The sequence below is a fragment of the Hippopotamus amphibius genome, chromosome 5, assembly GCF_030028045.1.
Source record: "Hippopotamus amphibius kiboko isolate mHipAmp2 chromosome 5, mHipAmp2.hap2, whole genome shotgun sequence".
In the NCBI taxonomy this organism is placed as follows: Eukaryota; Metazoa; Chordata; class Mammalia; order Artiodactyla; family Hippopotamidae; genus Hippopotamus; species Hippopotamus amphibius.
Genome location: NC_080190.1, coordinates 141,170,360 through 141,185,656, shown reverse-complemented (window position 1 = coordinate 141,185,656; position 15,297 = coordinate 141,170,360). Strand labels below are relative to the sequence as shown.

The 15,297-nt window shown below is 30.3% G+C and overlaps 1 protein-coding gene across 37 annotated transcripts in view; it reads right to left on the bottom strand.

The window, feature by feature from the left end:
- The window catches only part of RIMS2 (regulating synaptic membrane exocytosis 2), a 577,683-nt gene that overhangs the window by 165,962 nt on the left and 396,424 nt on the right, over nt 1–15,297 (bottom strand). For 11 of the 37 annotated variants that reach the window (XM_057735252.1, XM_057735257.1, XM_057735244.1 and 8 more), the window contains one exon: nt 6,099–6,131. The exons of 23 other annotated variants lie outside the window; for them this stretch is intronic. In XM_057735252.1, coding sequence (XP_057591235.1) covers nt 6,099–6,131 — 33 coding nt within the window. Of the gene's footprint in view, nt 1–6,098; nt 6,141–15,297 lie in introns of all 37 variants that reach the window. 3 more of the 37 variants (XM_057735249.1, XM_057735264.1, XM_057735266.1) reach the window with 2 other exon arrangements.

The window sequence follows — 15,297 nt, the reverse complement described above, 5'->3', positions numbered from 1 at the left end:
ATATGCATACACACAAATACACACACACACAGATTATCAACACACAAATTATCAACTCTCTTTTACTAAAGAGGAAACTGGAACTTGGAAAGATTAGGATGCCTAAGATCACAAAGGCCTTCAAATCTCATACTTTACTGCTGCACCAACATGCATGCTTCCTTTATAGGACAATAGGGGATAAAACATTACTTGTTTGCTTGTCCTTTAAATAAAGTATATTTGTTTTTTAAAAATATCTAAACTTAAGTAGTTTGTCTTGTTTCTCGTGCTACAGTTGAACAACCAAACTGGTCAATAAGCACAGTCCAATGCCCAGCTCTACTATTAAAATATCTTCCTCTCCATTTTTAAACACTCCTAGAAGTGGATATATTATCTGAACTCCTTACTTGTTCATTGTTTATATAGATTATTGATACATTAAATTTCGACTCAAAATGCAAAACCCATGATTTTGCTAATAACAAACAAAATCATAAGCAAAGAGCTAAATAAGTATATCTTTCCAAAATATTATCTTTTGGTATAATTTGCTTTAGTAGTAATAATTAGTAATAACTACCCTTTTTTGATTATCTAGTATGGACAAAACTCCATGACAAGTTCTTTACAGGTATTATTACTTGCAATTTTTTTCAAATTACAAAAACTATAGAAATAATTTTCTCCTTTTTATGTCAATAAAATTTTTTCAATTAAATGGTTAGATATATATCATAATTTATTTACCCATTCCTTCATTACTTAACATTCATGGTAGCATCATTTTCATTGCTACAAATAATGCTTTACTGAAACTTTTATACATACATTTTTATCTGAATCTATTTCCAACAGGTCAAAATCTGTGAATATTTTTAAGGCTCTTGGTTTATACTGAAAAATTGCTTTCTAGAAAGATTATATTAAATTATGCTGCCAGTCTTTTACCATACTCTCCCCAACATTAAAATGATGTTTTTTAAGTAGGTAAAACATAGTATCTGGTTTTTTTTTTAAAGTCACCTCTATGGTTATGAAATAAATAAAATATTTTTTATATATTTACTGACCACTGAATTTCTTGTTTAGTGAAATTTCTGTATATGTCTTTTGCCCATTTTTCTATTAGAGTTTTACGGAATATATAATTTATTCATCATAAGTAATTCAGGTGTTAAGGCTCTTAACACTCTGAGTTGCTGCAAATATGTTTCATGACTTGTTTGCCTTTTAATTTGTTTATGCTGATTTTGATATTTTGAGGTTTATACCTGCCACACTGTAGTCAGATCTCTCTTTTTAAATTTCTTTCATTGCTTTTATTCTTAGAAAGGCATTCTTCCTCCAGAGAAAAGCTCTTTTATGCTTTCATTAAACATAATTAATTCCTTAATCTCACCACAGTTCTTTCTGTTTAACAGGAAGTATAAGCAACCAGCCCAAAGTCTTGTCCCTAGTGGGTGGTGAAACTTGGATTAGAATTCAGACCTATGTGGATTCAATGTTCTTGATGTTTCTATCCAACTCTCTTGCCTCAGAAATGATAAAGTTCATTTCTGGTGTAGCAGTCCTGACGCACAAGTTTGTACGACAATTATCTCTTAAACTGGTAGCCACAAGCTAGTATAATATTTGTGTAAAACATATAAGAAATCGAATTAATTCTCTCATTCTATCATATCATAGGAAGAATGCCTACATATCAAAATGCATGGGCTTCAATACAGCCAGTTCAAAATAAAAATTGTTTTTAACGTGTTTTATACAATAATAAAATAATAGCTTCACTTATATAGTGCTCACTATGTACCAGACACTGTTTTTAGGTGCTTTATATATTAAATATTAATTGATTTCTCATCACTACAAAAGCACTTTGATGCAGTAGTATTCGGCTGGCCAAAAAGTTCATTTGGTTTTTCCTGTAAGATGGCTCTAGTAGCGCTTAGTTGTCTTTAATTTCATTCGAAACAATTTTGTTAGATTGTACTGTGACAGTTGTCATATCAGCATGCATTTTAAAAAAACTTATCAAAATTTGTGAATTTTTATGTAGCCATTTTAATATTGAAGATAGAAGAAAGAAAGCAACATTTTTGGCATATCATGCTTTATTATTATAAGAAAGGTAAAAATGCAGCTGAAATGCAAAGAAAGGTTTGTGCAATGTATGGAGAAGGTGCTGTGACTTATCAAACATGTCAAAAGTGGTTTGCGAGGTTTTGTGCTGGAGATTTCTCACGGGACGGTGCTCCATGGTTGGGTAGACCAGTTGAAGTTGATCGTGATCAAATAGAGACATTAATTGAGAACAATCAACATTATACCACGCAGGAGAAAGCTGACATACTCAAAATATCCAAATCAAGCACTGAAAATCATTTGCACCAGCTTGGTTGTTAATTGCTTTGATGTTTGTGTTCCACATAAGTTAAGCGAAAAAAAGCCTTTCTGACCGTGTTCCCACATGAGATTCTCTATATGTGGAACAGAAGAGATCTTGGGGCAAGCGAAATGAACCACCACGAACCACACCAAAGGCCAGTCTTCACACAAAAAAGGTGATGTTGTGTATATGGTGGGATTGGAAGGGAGTCCTCTATCATGAGCTCCTTCCGAAAAACCAAACGATGAATTCCAACAAATACTGCTCCCAATTAGACCAACTGAAAGCAGCATTCAATGAAAAGCGTCTGGAATTGGTCAATAGAAAACGCATAATCTTCCATCAGGATAACGCAAGACAGCATGTTTCTTTGATGACCAGGCAAAAACTGTTACAGCTTGGCTGGGAAGTTCTGATTCATCTATTGTATTCACCAGACATTGCATCTTTGGATTTCCATTTATTTTTTACAAAATTCTCTTAATGGAAAAATTTTCAATTCCCTGGAAGACTGTAAAAGGTACCTGGAACAGTTCTTTGCTCAAAAAGATAAGTTTTGGGAAGATGGAATTATGAAGTTGCCTGAAAAATGGCAGAAGGTAGTGGAACAAAAGGGTGAATACACTGTTCAATAAAGTTCTTGGTGAAAATGAAAAATGTGACTTTTTACTTAAAAATCAAAGGAACTGTTTGGCCAGCCCGATATTATTATCTCCATTTTACAGGTGAGGAATCTGAGGCAGGGAAAGTAACTTTCTTGAGATCACACAGCAAATAAGTGATGAGATTTATCAGACAGTCTAATTCTAGAGTTTGTGCTCTAAAACTGCTTCTCAGACTATTTCTTACAGGAACCATATTTCCCCCAATACCAATATTTTTGTGAAAGAGAGTTAAAGTGGACAAATGGCCTATGTAAAATTGAATGCTATAGTATTAACAGTTCATGAATAATATTTTGAGAGTTTATCAGTAACATCTTACAATCAGGATTCAGTTCTTAATGCAGATGCAATTTTATATCCATAAAAAACTTAAAAACAATGCATTCTAAACCCCCATTTTAATTACGAAGACAGCTGAAACCCCAAAACATTAAATTATGTGTCTGGAATCACAGCTCACTAGCAAGGTTAGGGCTAAAACTAGATCTCTTTACTTCTAATAATCTTTCCAATTTCTTCCACATCACCCACACAGGAAGAAATGCTCAAGAGCATATTTATTCCATGCTTGGGTATTCCTATTATTTCAAGCTCCAAGAAATTTCTTAACTCTCTTCTCTTATATTTAGTATTTATATTCTTTAAAGGATTAAGTATTATACATTATCAATAGTAGCTTTCATATATGATATGATTTTTAGAATATATGCACATACACAGATTTCATTTGGGACTTTTTGGTTAAAATATCACAATGTTACTTAATAAAATGTTAAGCTTAAACTTATATAAACTACTTCTTGAAGCTACTGTGTCTCTCATAACATCTAAGCTACCTAACACAGTACTGAACATAGAGTTGAGATCATGAACCTCCTTATGAGCTAAGTGATTTACATTTTCTGATAAGACTTCAGTGTACTAGGGTTATGGTTTTCATGACTAAACTATCTTGTACATTTCTTTTTTCTTTTTGGCCATGCTGCATGGCTTGTGGGATCTTACGTCTCTGACCAGAGATGGAACCCATGCCCTCGGCAGTGAAAGCCCAGAGTCCTAACCACCGGACTGCCAGGGAACTCCTCGTGCGTGAGTATCTGTGTCTCAGACTTTTGTTAATAATATTAAGTCCATTAAATATAGGATGTAATGAAGAACAGAGAATATCTATAAAATAAATAGAAGATGTAATGAGAAGATTGGTAATAAATCAATAATTGAACACTTGGGGAAATTTCAATGACAGTTTATATGCACATTTATATGTATATACATATACACTTACGTTAAACTTCCCCTACAATGAATGTTACTTCTCTTTACCTTTTGGGACATAACACAAGTAGAACAAAATGTCAATTGAAAGCTCATAGTACTCAAAATACAATATAAATGGTAAGCAAATATAATAAGAATTGAAGTGAAAATCTGAAATAATACATACCAGTGGGTAATATTTAGAATAATCAAAGACAACAAAACAAAAAAAGGAATCATTTTCACGCTAAAAAGTATACTGTGATTGCAATAATCTAGCCCAGGCTTCTCTCCAGAGTTCCAGACCTATACATCCTATCTCTGGTATTAGATATTGGTACCTGAATATTCCAAAGGAACCTCAAATTAACCCATTCCCAAACTGAACTCTTCGTTTTGCACCTAAATATTTGTTCAACCTACATGCCCTGTAAGATAAAATATACCACCATCTATCCAAACACGTCAGTCACTCAAGATTATCTTATTCTTTCTTTTCCTTGCATCAATAATATCCAATTGATAACTGTCTTATAGATTTTACACCTTTAAATAACTTCTCGTGTATCAACTGATTCTACTGATAACCTTGATTCTGCCCATTATGATCTCTTAGCTGATTTATACAATATCCTCATAAATCATCCTTCTGCTTATATAGCTCCATTACATTTTTTTACCTAGTTTTCAAAGTAGTCTTTCTAGAAACAAATATCTGATTGTGTCTCTCTCTTGCTTTATATGCCTCAATAACTTACACAATCTTCAGAAACCCTCCCCTGCCTAATTTTGCCTAAACTTGTTTGAAACCATTTTACCATATTGTTTCCTCTGTCTGACATATTCTCTACACATAGGCCAACATATTTCTAGTTTTTAACGTTCAACTCAGGGATCATTGCTTCTATAAAGTCTTTTTTGAACTAACATCCATACTTCTCAGGTAGAAATAATAATCACCATCCTTTGCAATTCTATTGTAGTCTATTTATACATAAATTATGTATATATTGATTTCTCATAGCATCTATAATATGACTGAGTTTACTTGTTAGACTCACACTAGAAAAAGCCCACAAGGATGGGGGCTATTTTGTGTGTCCTGTTATTTCCAGCACCTAGAACAGTACCACACAGCATGTATTTAATAAATGAGTGTTGAATGAACGTTCAAGTTTTAGTTCAAGTGTTACTTCTTTCATGAAGCTTTGTCTCGCCATCTATTTGAAACAAATTTTATTTGACTTTATACCTTTGTAGAACATATTGTTAGAGTCATCCTTATTAGCACATAAACATAGCACGTTACCCATATATTTTAACTCCTTTGTGATACTGATAGCTTGTTTAGGGCATGTATTAGGTCTTCAGTATTTTCCATAGTCTAGCACATTGCTGAACTCAAGACAGAAATAAAATACTTTCAGAATTATGTAATAAAAAGCGGAAAATAATTTGTAACTCTATAATAAATTGAAGTACAAGTTATGATTAATTTGTTAATCTACCTGACTATATATAAATATACATATATTTGAATCTGGAGTTAGTTACCCAGTTATGGAAAAAATACATATACACCTATGACACAAAATTAATCATTTTATTTTTATCCACCTAACTGGAGCAGTTGCTGTTAAAAGTTGAATATACAACTACCTAAAATAAAAATGCCTGCAGATTTAACATTTTGTTAATATAGGAAGAGAATGAAAAATTATAAAGTAAGTAAAAGTAGTAAAAAAATTTCTAACACAAGTTAGATAAATGAAAAATAACAAAGGAAAGCAGTAGAAGAGACAGACCTGCGTGTCTTCTCCTTGTGGGGTCCACTTCTTCTGTGATCACATCGTGTAATGGACAGACATAGACAAAGGAGATGGGTGTGAGTGGATGTACTCAAAAGGTAAAAAGTGACACTGAAGGAAAGGGCCTCAAATCATTTTGAGAAAGAATCCTGTGCATGTTGTAGGGAAGATATAATCATATACATACTATATTAAAAGAAAAAAAAATACGGAAGAACTGATGGTGAACTGGTTAAGCACCATGTGTTAGCAGAATCAGAAAAATAAAGTTAGTGTAGAAATAAAGAGGATTCAAAAGTTTACAGTTACTTATGGACACCCAATCCTGAAGAGTGATGCTGAAGAAAGATACCATTAGTAAAAGCAACGTTACTTGTATGACCATACTGTTTAAGATATTAGAGTCCATTTAAGATCTGTGAAAATGCTTTTAGAATTTTTAGTTATCATTGAAAGGAAAAGAATTTAATTGAATCATCTTAAAAAGAGCAGTAAAAATAGTTCGAACAGATTTCTATGCCTTTTAAGTTTCCTAAATTTATCAGTATATACATGAAAATAAGTATGACCATTAGGCCAATAATTCATTGAATTACCTCAGTACAGTAAAATATTATTATAAAAATATTCCAGAGAGTAACAAATATAATAAAACTCATTATAAAAAGAGTAGCTGAAATATATGGCTTTATTTAAACATTAAAAATTCAAGTTAATCTTCAATTTAGACAAATTTTCTTTGATCATATTCCCTTATAAGGCTTACTTATTCAGAAAATTCTTACCAACACCACATAACAGATCATTGACATTTCCATTTAAATTTACCCACCCAAATCCAACATCTACTATAACAGATACAGCACATATTTTGGAAACATTTCTTTACCCGTTGGTAGTGGAGAAGTTCAGAAGACACTTTATACAGTGATTAAGCAGGAAATGTCTGCTAAACTGAGCATTTTAAGAAAATTTTTTCCCAAAGATATTAGAGTCAGTATTAATATGACTGCCACAGATGAAAATATGACACAAAATACGTCCTATTTTAATTACCTTCTTAGCTTCAAATTAGGTATTACAAAATTCTTAAATCAAAACACCACATTCATTTCCACAATACTTGTATCATAGTTTTTGAGTGATTTATAGAAAAACATGATATATCAAAACATATTTGCAATACTGATATATTAAAATAACTCTTGAGAGAAATCTTTCCTTTAAGAAATTTATCTCTTTTTCTGAATAGTGAGAAAATGAAAATTTTCCACCAGGAAAGAAGTGCTAAGATAACCAAAACCTTTTTCTAAGAGTAAAGAGAAATCCTAGTATGAATTATACAGAACTGAAAATGACACATTTTGACACTTAACAATGTCATTTTGATTATTAGGCGAGCATACCTTTGACCTACCCAAAATTAGACGGTAAATTTCATCACAATTATATTACAAACTAGACTTTGCCAATAGGATCGACCACTAGAAAAGCATTATCCTCCTGAAATGTACTCATACATTAACATGCTATATGCCATATTTTCTTTTGCATCCTCAGTCCACCCATTTCTCAAAGAAGATAAAACAGAAAAATCTGAGATATACTAATATCATAGGTTATTGCTGAATCATATCATATTTTGCATTATTTCTTATAGGCAAAACTTCCCTATATATATATTTACCACAGTACTAAAGCAGTTTCCACACATGCTAAAATGAAATTGGTATGAGTTGGAAGAAATAACATATTCCACCTCTAAGAAAATATTTTTTGCAGAAAAAATAAAAACAACATAAATAAATGGACCTTCTTTTGCTACCTAGTATTTTCCTTTGAGTATTTTATAATGGCATTGAGGCAATATTTTTCGTGTTGTATGGATTCAAAACATTCAAATTTCTTTCCAACACATTTATTAATTTATTATAGAAAATAACTGAAGCACATAGAGTTCAAGTGACTTACCCAAGGTCATAAAACAAGTTCAATGGCAGAACCAGAAATAGAACAGAGGTCTCCTGATTACCAGGTCAATTTTCTTTCTACTAGATGCTATATCACCCAATAAAAACATGTGAAATAAAAAGTCAAATAAGGGAAAACAATCTTTTTATGGCGACACCTGACCTGGACATTTTATTACACAGTATTAATTAGAACGTTTTTAAAGAGAGGTACATGGTACAACCATGCAAGTAATTCACCAATGCTTTTTACTCCTGTGAGAAATATGAAAAATTTATCTTAACACCAACAATTTAATTGTTTTTAGAAAACAAAAACGAAATTTATATTATAGAAAGGTATGAAAATGAAAGATTTTGACGAGGATCTCACTACTAACTGAAAGTGCCCATTAAATCATTTTCCATCACTTATGTGACTATGATCCATTAACAGAGCATAACTAATCTTACACAAAAAATCACTTTAATTAGCAGATAGAATACTAATTTAAATGATAAAATTTCAATGTATAACTTTCAGTTATACCAAATATATTTTTAAATTTTTTGGCTTTCTTGTCTTCTTTGTGGTTACAGTTTTTAATATATACTATTTGTATTAAACCAGCCACATTTAAAATGAGAAACTTACAGTCAACTATATCCTTTAAACAGTTATGTCTTATTTAAATGGCAATAAACTACAAAAACTTAGTCCATATATATTACTGTAATGAATTGCAGACTTCAGTGAATTTTGAAGAAGGTAAGAGTACTCCCTTCACTCTTCCTATCTCCCTAATTTTCCTTTAATTGTTACTTTGCCGCAGTCAAACATTATACTTTCAGTGCTGTTAATGGTAGTTCTAGTGAGAAATCTTTCCAACACTTCAGTTAACCAATAACCAGTTACAGTGATTAAAGATAGTAAAAGTATACCCTCTCTTTAGGTGTCTATTACTGTCACAACTATGGCTGGATCTTAGTTTCAGACTTAGAAAATATAAAAACTTTGTAATGAGAGTGTACAGTATTTGGGGGGGGGTTCATTACATCACATGAGCCAACAAAAGAGAAATAAAATATTTTCATATAGTATACTGAAAGACATTTATAAAATATAATGAGTAACTCATAATTATCATTTATGGTAATTATTTTGGAAAAATATTTTAAAATTTAAAGTACAATCAAGGTGCAAACTGTAAAAAGAATGAGCTTTTAATCAAGCAAAGTAGTAATACATATATAATATATATACACACACAAGATAAAGCTGTCTGTATTGGTCCTTAAAGTTACAAAAATCTACTGAAGATAAACAGATGTATAAAATACTCCTTTTCATTAAGTTATATGGTATAAAAGGAAGTTTATGAGAAAGAATATAATATCAACTTTTATGTAAAATTTTGTGCAAAGCAAAATTTTCCTTGTCAGTATAATGTATTAACTACCATTATATTTCAACTGAACACATCTCAAGTTCAAACAGAAATAATCTGTAATCAGCTTAATTTAAAAAGGCATAGACATGAGGTCTGTTTATCCATAAATGCAGTTTTTAACAAGGATATATGATATCTATTTGAAAATCTGTTGACTAACAAGACATAATATTGTACAATTAAATCTTAATTATACTTGAATGAATACAATATAGTTGTATAGAAGTAAGCATTCTCTTAGAAAGATTCCTGACAATGAAACTAAAGCCTCAAGACTTTGTGTATATTAGAACTTGCAGATAATTTAAAGTTAATCATAATTATGAGGGCTTTTTAAAAGTCATAGGATCCTTAGAATGTTTCCTTTGAGGGAAGGAGAGATACCTTTCAAAATAAAGCACCTACTTAGTAGGCGCCTCAATGATACAAAGATCAGGACAGACCTAGAATATAAAAACAAAATGTCTACCAAAGTTTACAGATTTCAAACTAAAACTTATCCATTGTGACAAAAGCATTGTTGAAAAATTCCTCAATCTAAGTGATTTGAATTCATTTTCTAAACTAATTATTTTCCATAATTTTGCCAACAATGATAAAATTATTGAATATTTACAAACCTTCTAACTACCTACTGAAATAAGCAAAGTACAATCTTTTAAGATATTAAGTTATTTTTAAAGCTAACAAAAATGTTTCTTTTTTAAGTGTTTTGTTTCCTATTCCTAGCTGTGTCAGTTTTTTTCTGATTCTATCCTTAGAGTCTGATGTGTAATGCAATTTTAAATGCAGAAGAAAAACATACTTAGAATACTTATTGAGGGAGTTTAAAATAACTGATTTCCAAATGACAGCATGCTATTTATCATAAAAAAGAAAGTCACTTACGTACAGGCTTGGCCTTATAAACTTATCTGTGTGTTTAGAGGAAACTGAACCAACTTTAAATGAGCAATTAAACTCATAAATTGTGAAATCTCACTTTATTCCAGGAGAACATCCTTGTATTTACATCTGAAGGTGCCAGTAGTACTTAACTCCAAAATTCCATCAGTTGATTTGTATTCTATAAAATATTTACTTTGTTTTACATCACTTCCTTCTGCCAAAAATAAAGTACATTCATTCTACAACAATCCAGAAATAATTAGAAATTACCAACCCGCTAATATTGACCAAGAACACAACCTCGATTCTTTTTTCCAGATTAGATGAGTTAGACTAGCAACTAATTAGAAGACTAAATTAGAATATTGATTTAGACTGAAATAAATTGCTTCTACTTTTTAAAGTGTCAAACTATTCAAGAATAAAAGGAAACAAAAGTTCATAACACCAAAAAAATTCTCAAGAAAAAATTTTAAGTATAAAATTCAGACAAAATACAGCTTTGAATATTTACTTTTCCTGACCATAAATTTTATAAACCATAATTTGAAAGGTTGAACTAAGTAAAATAATCCCTACCTTCACCACAGTTACAGATCCATAAGAAATACAATATGGAAATGTCCATGTTGGAAAAAAATTAAAGGTTAATACATTAAATCATACAATGTTAAAACTAGGGGCTTATACACACAAAAGCAAGTAGTAAAACACAACTTGTTACTTCAAATATTTTTGATTTCCAAAATATTGTATACTCATACAATAATCCAGTAAAGTTTTTAATTGCCCTCACTTTTATAGAAAAACACAAGGATTTATTTTCCATATAAGATACAGCAAAGTAAGTAGCATTGTCACGTTTCAGGGTAATTACAGAAAAAGTAGCTAAATCAATTCCAATTTTTCCTAGATATAGCACACCTTTCACTTAGAAAATGACAAATCAAGGTGGACAATCTTTTTATGAACAGTATCAATTAATCATCAAACATATCAGAAATCATTTATAATTACATCTCAAAGTAGATTCTCAACTATTTAAGTCCAAGAGTTTCTTATTTTGGAGAAAGTGAGAAACTGTTTCAGTTCTAAAACATTCATGTTGTCAAACTGGAGTTAGCTTTCTCACCAGACTACTTTTAAGTAAAATACAAGATAAACTATTTTATGTAAAAATATGCTCTTTTCCCAGATACTGTCCTAATTACTAGAAGAATAGATAAACTCACAAAGCGAAAATAATAAATTTCAACAGATTAAACTTTGTTTTCAAAGTTTAATAACACTGCATTATTGTAGGCCATAGTATTCTAGTCTAGAATCAGATTGCTCATTGAGAAAATAAACAACAGATTTTCCATGCTAATGTGTCCTTGATTTGCATTAAGAATGTTTTGTTAAATTTACAGCCTAAACAAAGTCTAATCCACATTCTACATGAGGAAGACATTTAGTGATTTATTCTGAACATTATCCATAAAATCTGGGTTTTAAAATCATGTGTAGAAATCTTATATTTCATGATCACATCAAAGATACTAATATGATAAACATCATTATCTTTCCCAGAGATTTTCATCTATACTGCTGTCAGTTAAGTTAGAAATACTGAAAAAAAAAAATCAACCATTTTGCTAATAATTCTCTCAGAACAGCCTACCTCAGAGATGTATTTTTCTTAAAAGAAGCAGATACTAATCCATATTACTTAAAGCTCATGTGTTTGTTAACCCATTTTCTAGTCTATATAATGCCATTTAGTCCTCCAGTTCCATAGTGTTTCATTTAAAATAAAAATTTCAAGTGATGTTTTAATTATTAGTACACATCCTTAAAATGGCAAAATTCCCAGGTATTATTTTTGCATAGATTTTCATAAAACAGCAAAAGATAAAGAAAATATATGCTATTGGTACATAGCCAACTTTGCATCTCAGGTTTGGGTTCAAGTCCTTACAATCTTTTTCTAATGCCACAAGTTTACTACAATAATCCTCTGGTGAAGAATCTTTGACTATTAATGGAAGATGATCTCTTAGATTTTAATGAGTAAAAATTATGTATTAAACACTGATTACAATTACTAGATTATTAACATGGTAGATATACCTAAATATAAAATAAAGACTGAATCCAAACATGTCTTTTGTAAAGCCCAGGCTCATAAACATGTTACTGAAATGCAGTTAGCACCGCCTGATATCCCACTGTTTTCCTCCCATTCTATCACTCCAAAGTTTCAATACTAAAAATACTGTCAACATATCCTACCTTTCTTTTAGAAACAAATAAAAATATTTATGAACACTAAAATTTAACACAGCATATATTGCCTTAGCATATTGCATACTTACTCATGACATTTAGGATTTGAATTTCCAGGATTTTCCCAGTATATAGGAAAATGCACAATTGTCAAGATAGAAAATCTATAAACATTTTAAACCATGACATTAAGGCACTCTAATTACATCAATTTTCCTCTACTGCACACATAGTTTATACTCAATTAGAAGGCTTAAGTGATAAAAAAAAAAAGCAATATATGAGAATATACAAATTAATAATATCCAAAGGAAATTTAAAAAATTTTGTCTGTGAGATTTAAATATATGTTTAGCCAAATACTGCATTATTTCATGATTTTAATATTTAACGTAATTTATTTACATAGATATATATGGCCACAAACATATTCATGTAATCAGACATGATGGCAAACAAGACAAATAAATAATAGTTTATGACCAAGGATAACCTACATCACACAATACAGCAAGGAGATATTTTTACAGTAATAATTTTTGTTATATAAATCATAACATAAAACCAATTTTATACCTTGTTTACTTTTTAAAATGCTAATTATTATTTTTCAAATAAACTAAGTGATTCTTAATTGAAGATTTGAAAAAAAAGTAAGTTATTTTCCTTACAACTTCATGAATATATTTAAATTCCCAATGTGATTTCCAGTTTATTTACTTATTTTTATTTTCAGTATGTAACTGCTTCACTAAGAGCGAATTCACAGATTAAGCCATTTGCACTATGGCATTTTTCCTTGCTCTCCACACTTACATAACATATACTTTTTCTCAAAACTTCCTATTCTCTGTAATAGCACTATCACAATTATAATAACTAAATCTTCAGTATAATTACTATTAACTTATGTATTTTTTCCAGAATGAAGCTCTATGAGAGCAATTGCTGCATCTTTCTTGTCTACCCCAGTAACTCAGTGCCTACCATAATGCCTGGCATACAACAGGATAGCAATGAATATTTGTTAATAAATTAGTTTAATTTATATACTGACATATTTTAAACTTCAAGGATGAGTCAAAAATTATCTGCACTCTGGTTATATTAAAACTTCTATAAATTCTACAGCCAGAGTGCGGATAATTTTTGACTCACCCTCGTATATGTTTCAGAGATTTAACGCGAACCAAGTCACCACATAAAAATACATTAATCCTGTTACTATAGACACAACCATTTTAACAATGACAGTATTATAAAAAAATCCATTTGCATTCTAAAATTTTGAATGAAAATTTCATTGTACTCTCATCCAATTGCTAATTAAAAGTAGTACTGATTATTCAGTTGATTGGTTCTCTCTGTACTTTGCTTCTCTTCCTTACACTCCTGGTTCAAGTTTTTGTCCTCTACTTAGCTAATCACGCATCCCCAAAAAAGAAGAAAGAAAGAGGGGAAAAAAATCACTTCAATTTATTGGTAGAATTAATGGTCTGAAGAGACTCTTTATTGAATTTACATACTATGCTATTATTACTTGGTTTTGTTGTAATATTTTTAGCTCCAGAAGTTGTAAATAAATCATTACCAATTGGTATAATATCTAGATAGCATTTGCAATTAAAAATAAGGAACAGCCTACAAAGACAAACTTTAAAAAAAATATATTGAGCTTTCTATAGTACTTTTTTAGAGACGTAAGCACCTTTCATTAAGGTACTTTAATATGGGTCAAAACAACCAAATATATGTCATCATTTGTGCTTAAATTAGTCATTTTTTTCCTAAAGAAATAACCTTAATAAAATAATTATTTTTTTCCCAAAATATGTGTAACTAGTTTTCTAAACAAATCTTGAAATAAAGTTTCACCAATCTAATCTAAACAGGCTCTACACACTCTGAAGTTCACACCAAAGTGAGAAAAATGAGGTACAACAAGCACACACGTATTTAAAAAGCATGAAATGCAATGCTTATCGCCTCATGCTTTCAGGGGTTTTCCAAATCCTGACAAACCTGGCTCAGATTGGTGTTTCTTTTTCGGCAATGGTTTGTCATCACTTAATGTACCATTCACCTTTTTCTGCTGGTCTTCCCATGTAACTTCTAGTACAAATCAAAAAAAAAAAAATCAGAGTTTGTCAGAAACATTAGATAATTTGTGTAATAAAATACAAGGGTGAGTCAAAATTTATCCGCACTCTGGTTATATTAAAACTTCTGTATATTCTACAGCCAGAGTGCGGATAATTTTGACTCACCCTCGTACTTCAGGGATCTAATTTTAAAAAAAATTTTCCCCCTAAACTCTCCCATAAACTTGCAGTAGTATGTAGTTAATGTTTTAAATATAGAAATATGACATTTAAAATTATTTTATAGATTTCAAAATCCAAAGCACTTAAGTTTACTTCTAGGAAATTCTAAAACCTATTTTCAATAAAAGATTATTGAAGGTGTGAAGGAAATGATGATTTAAATGATTTGTCAAATAAAGTTTCTTCTTCATTGATATTAATTTATTTTAGAAATAAACATTTTGCTAAACGTTATTTTAGTGTGGTGAAATGAAATGTTTATACGGAACTAAAATGCAGAGATTTTCATATATATCAAGAAAAAATCCATAACATT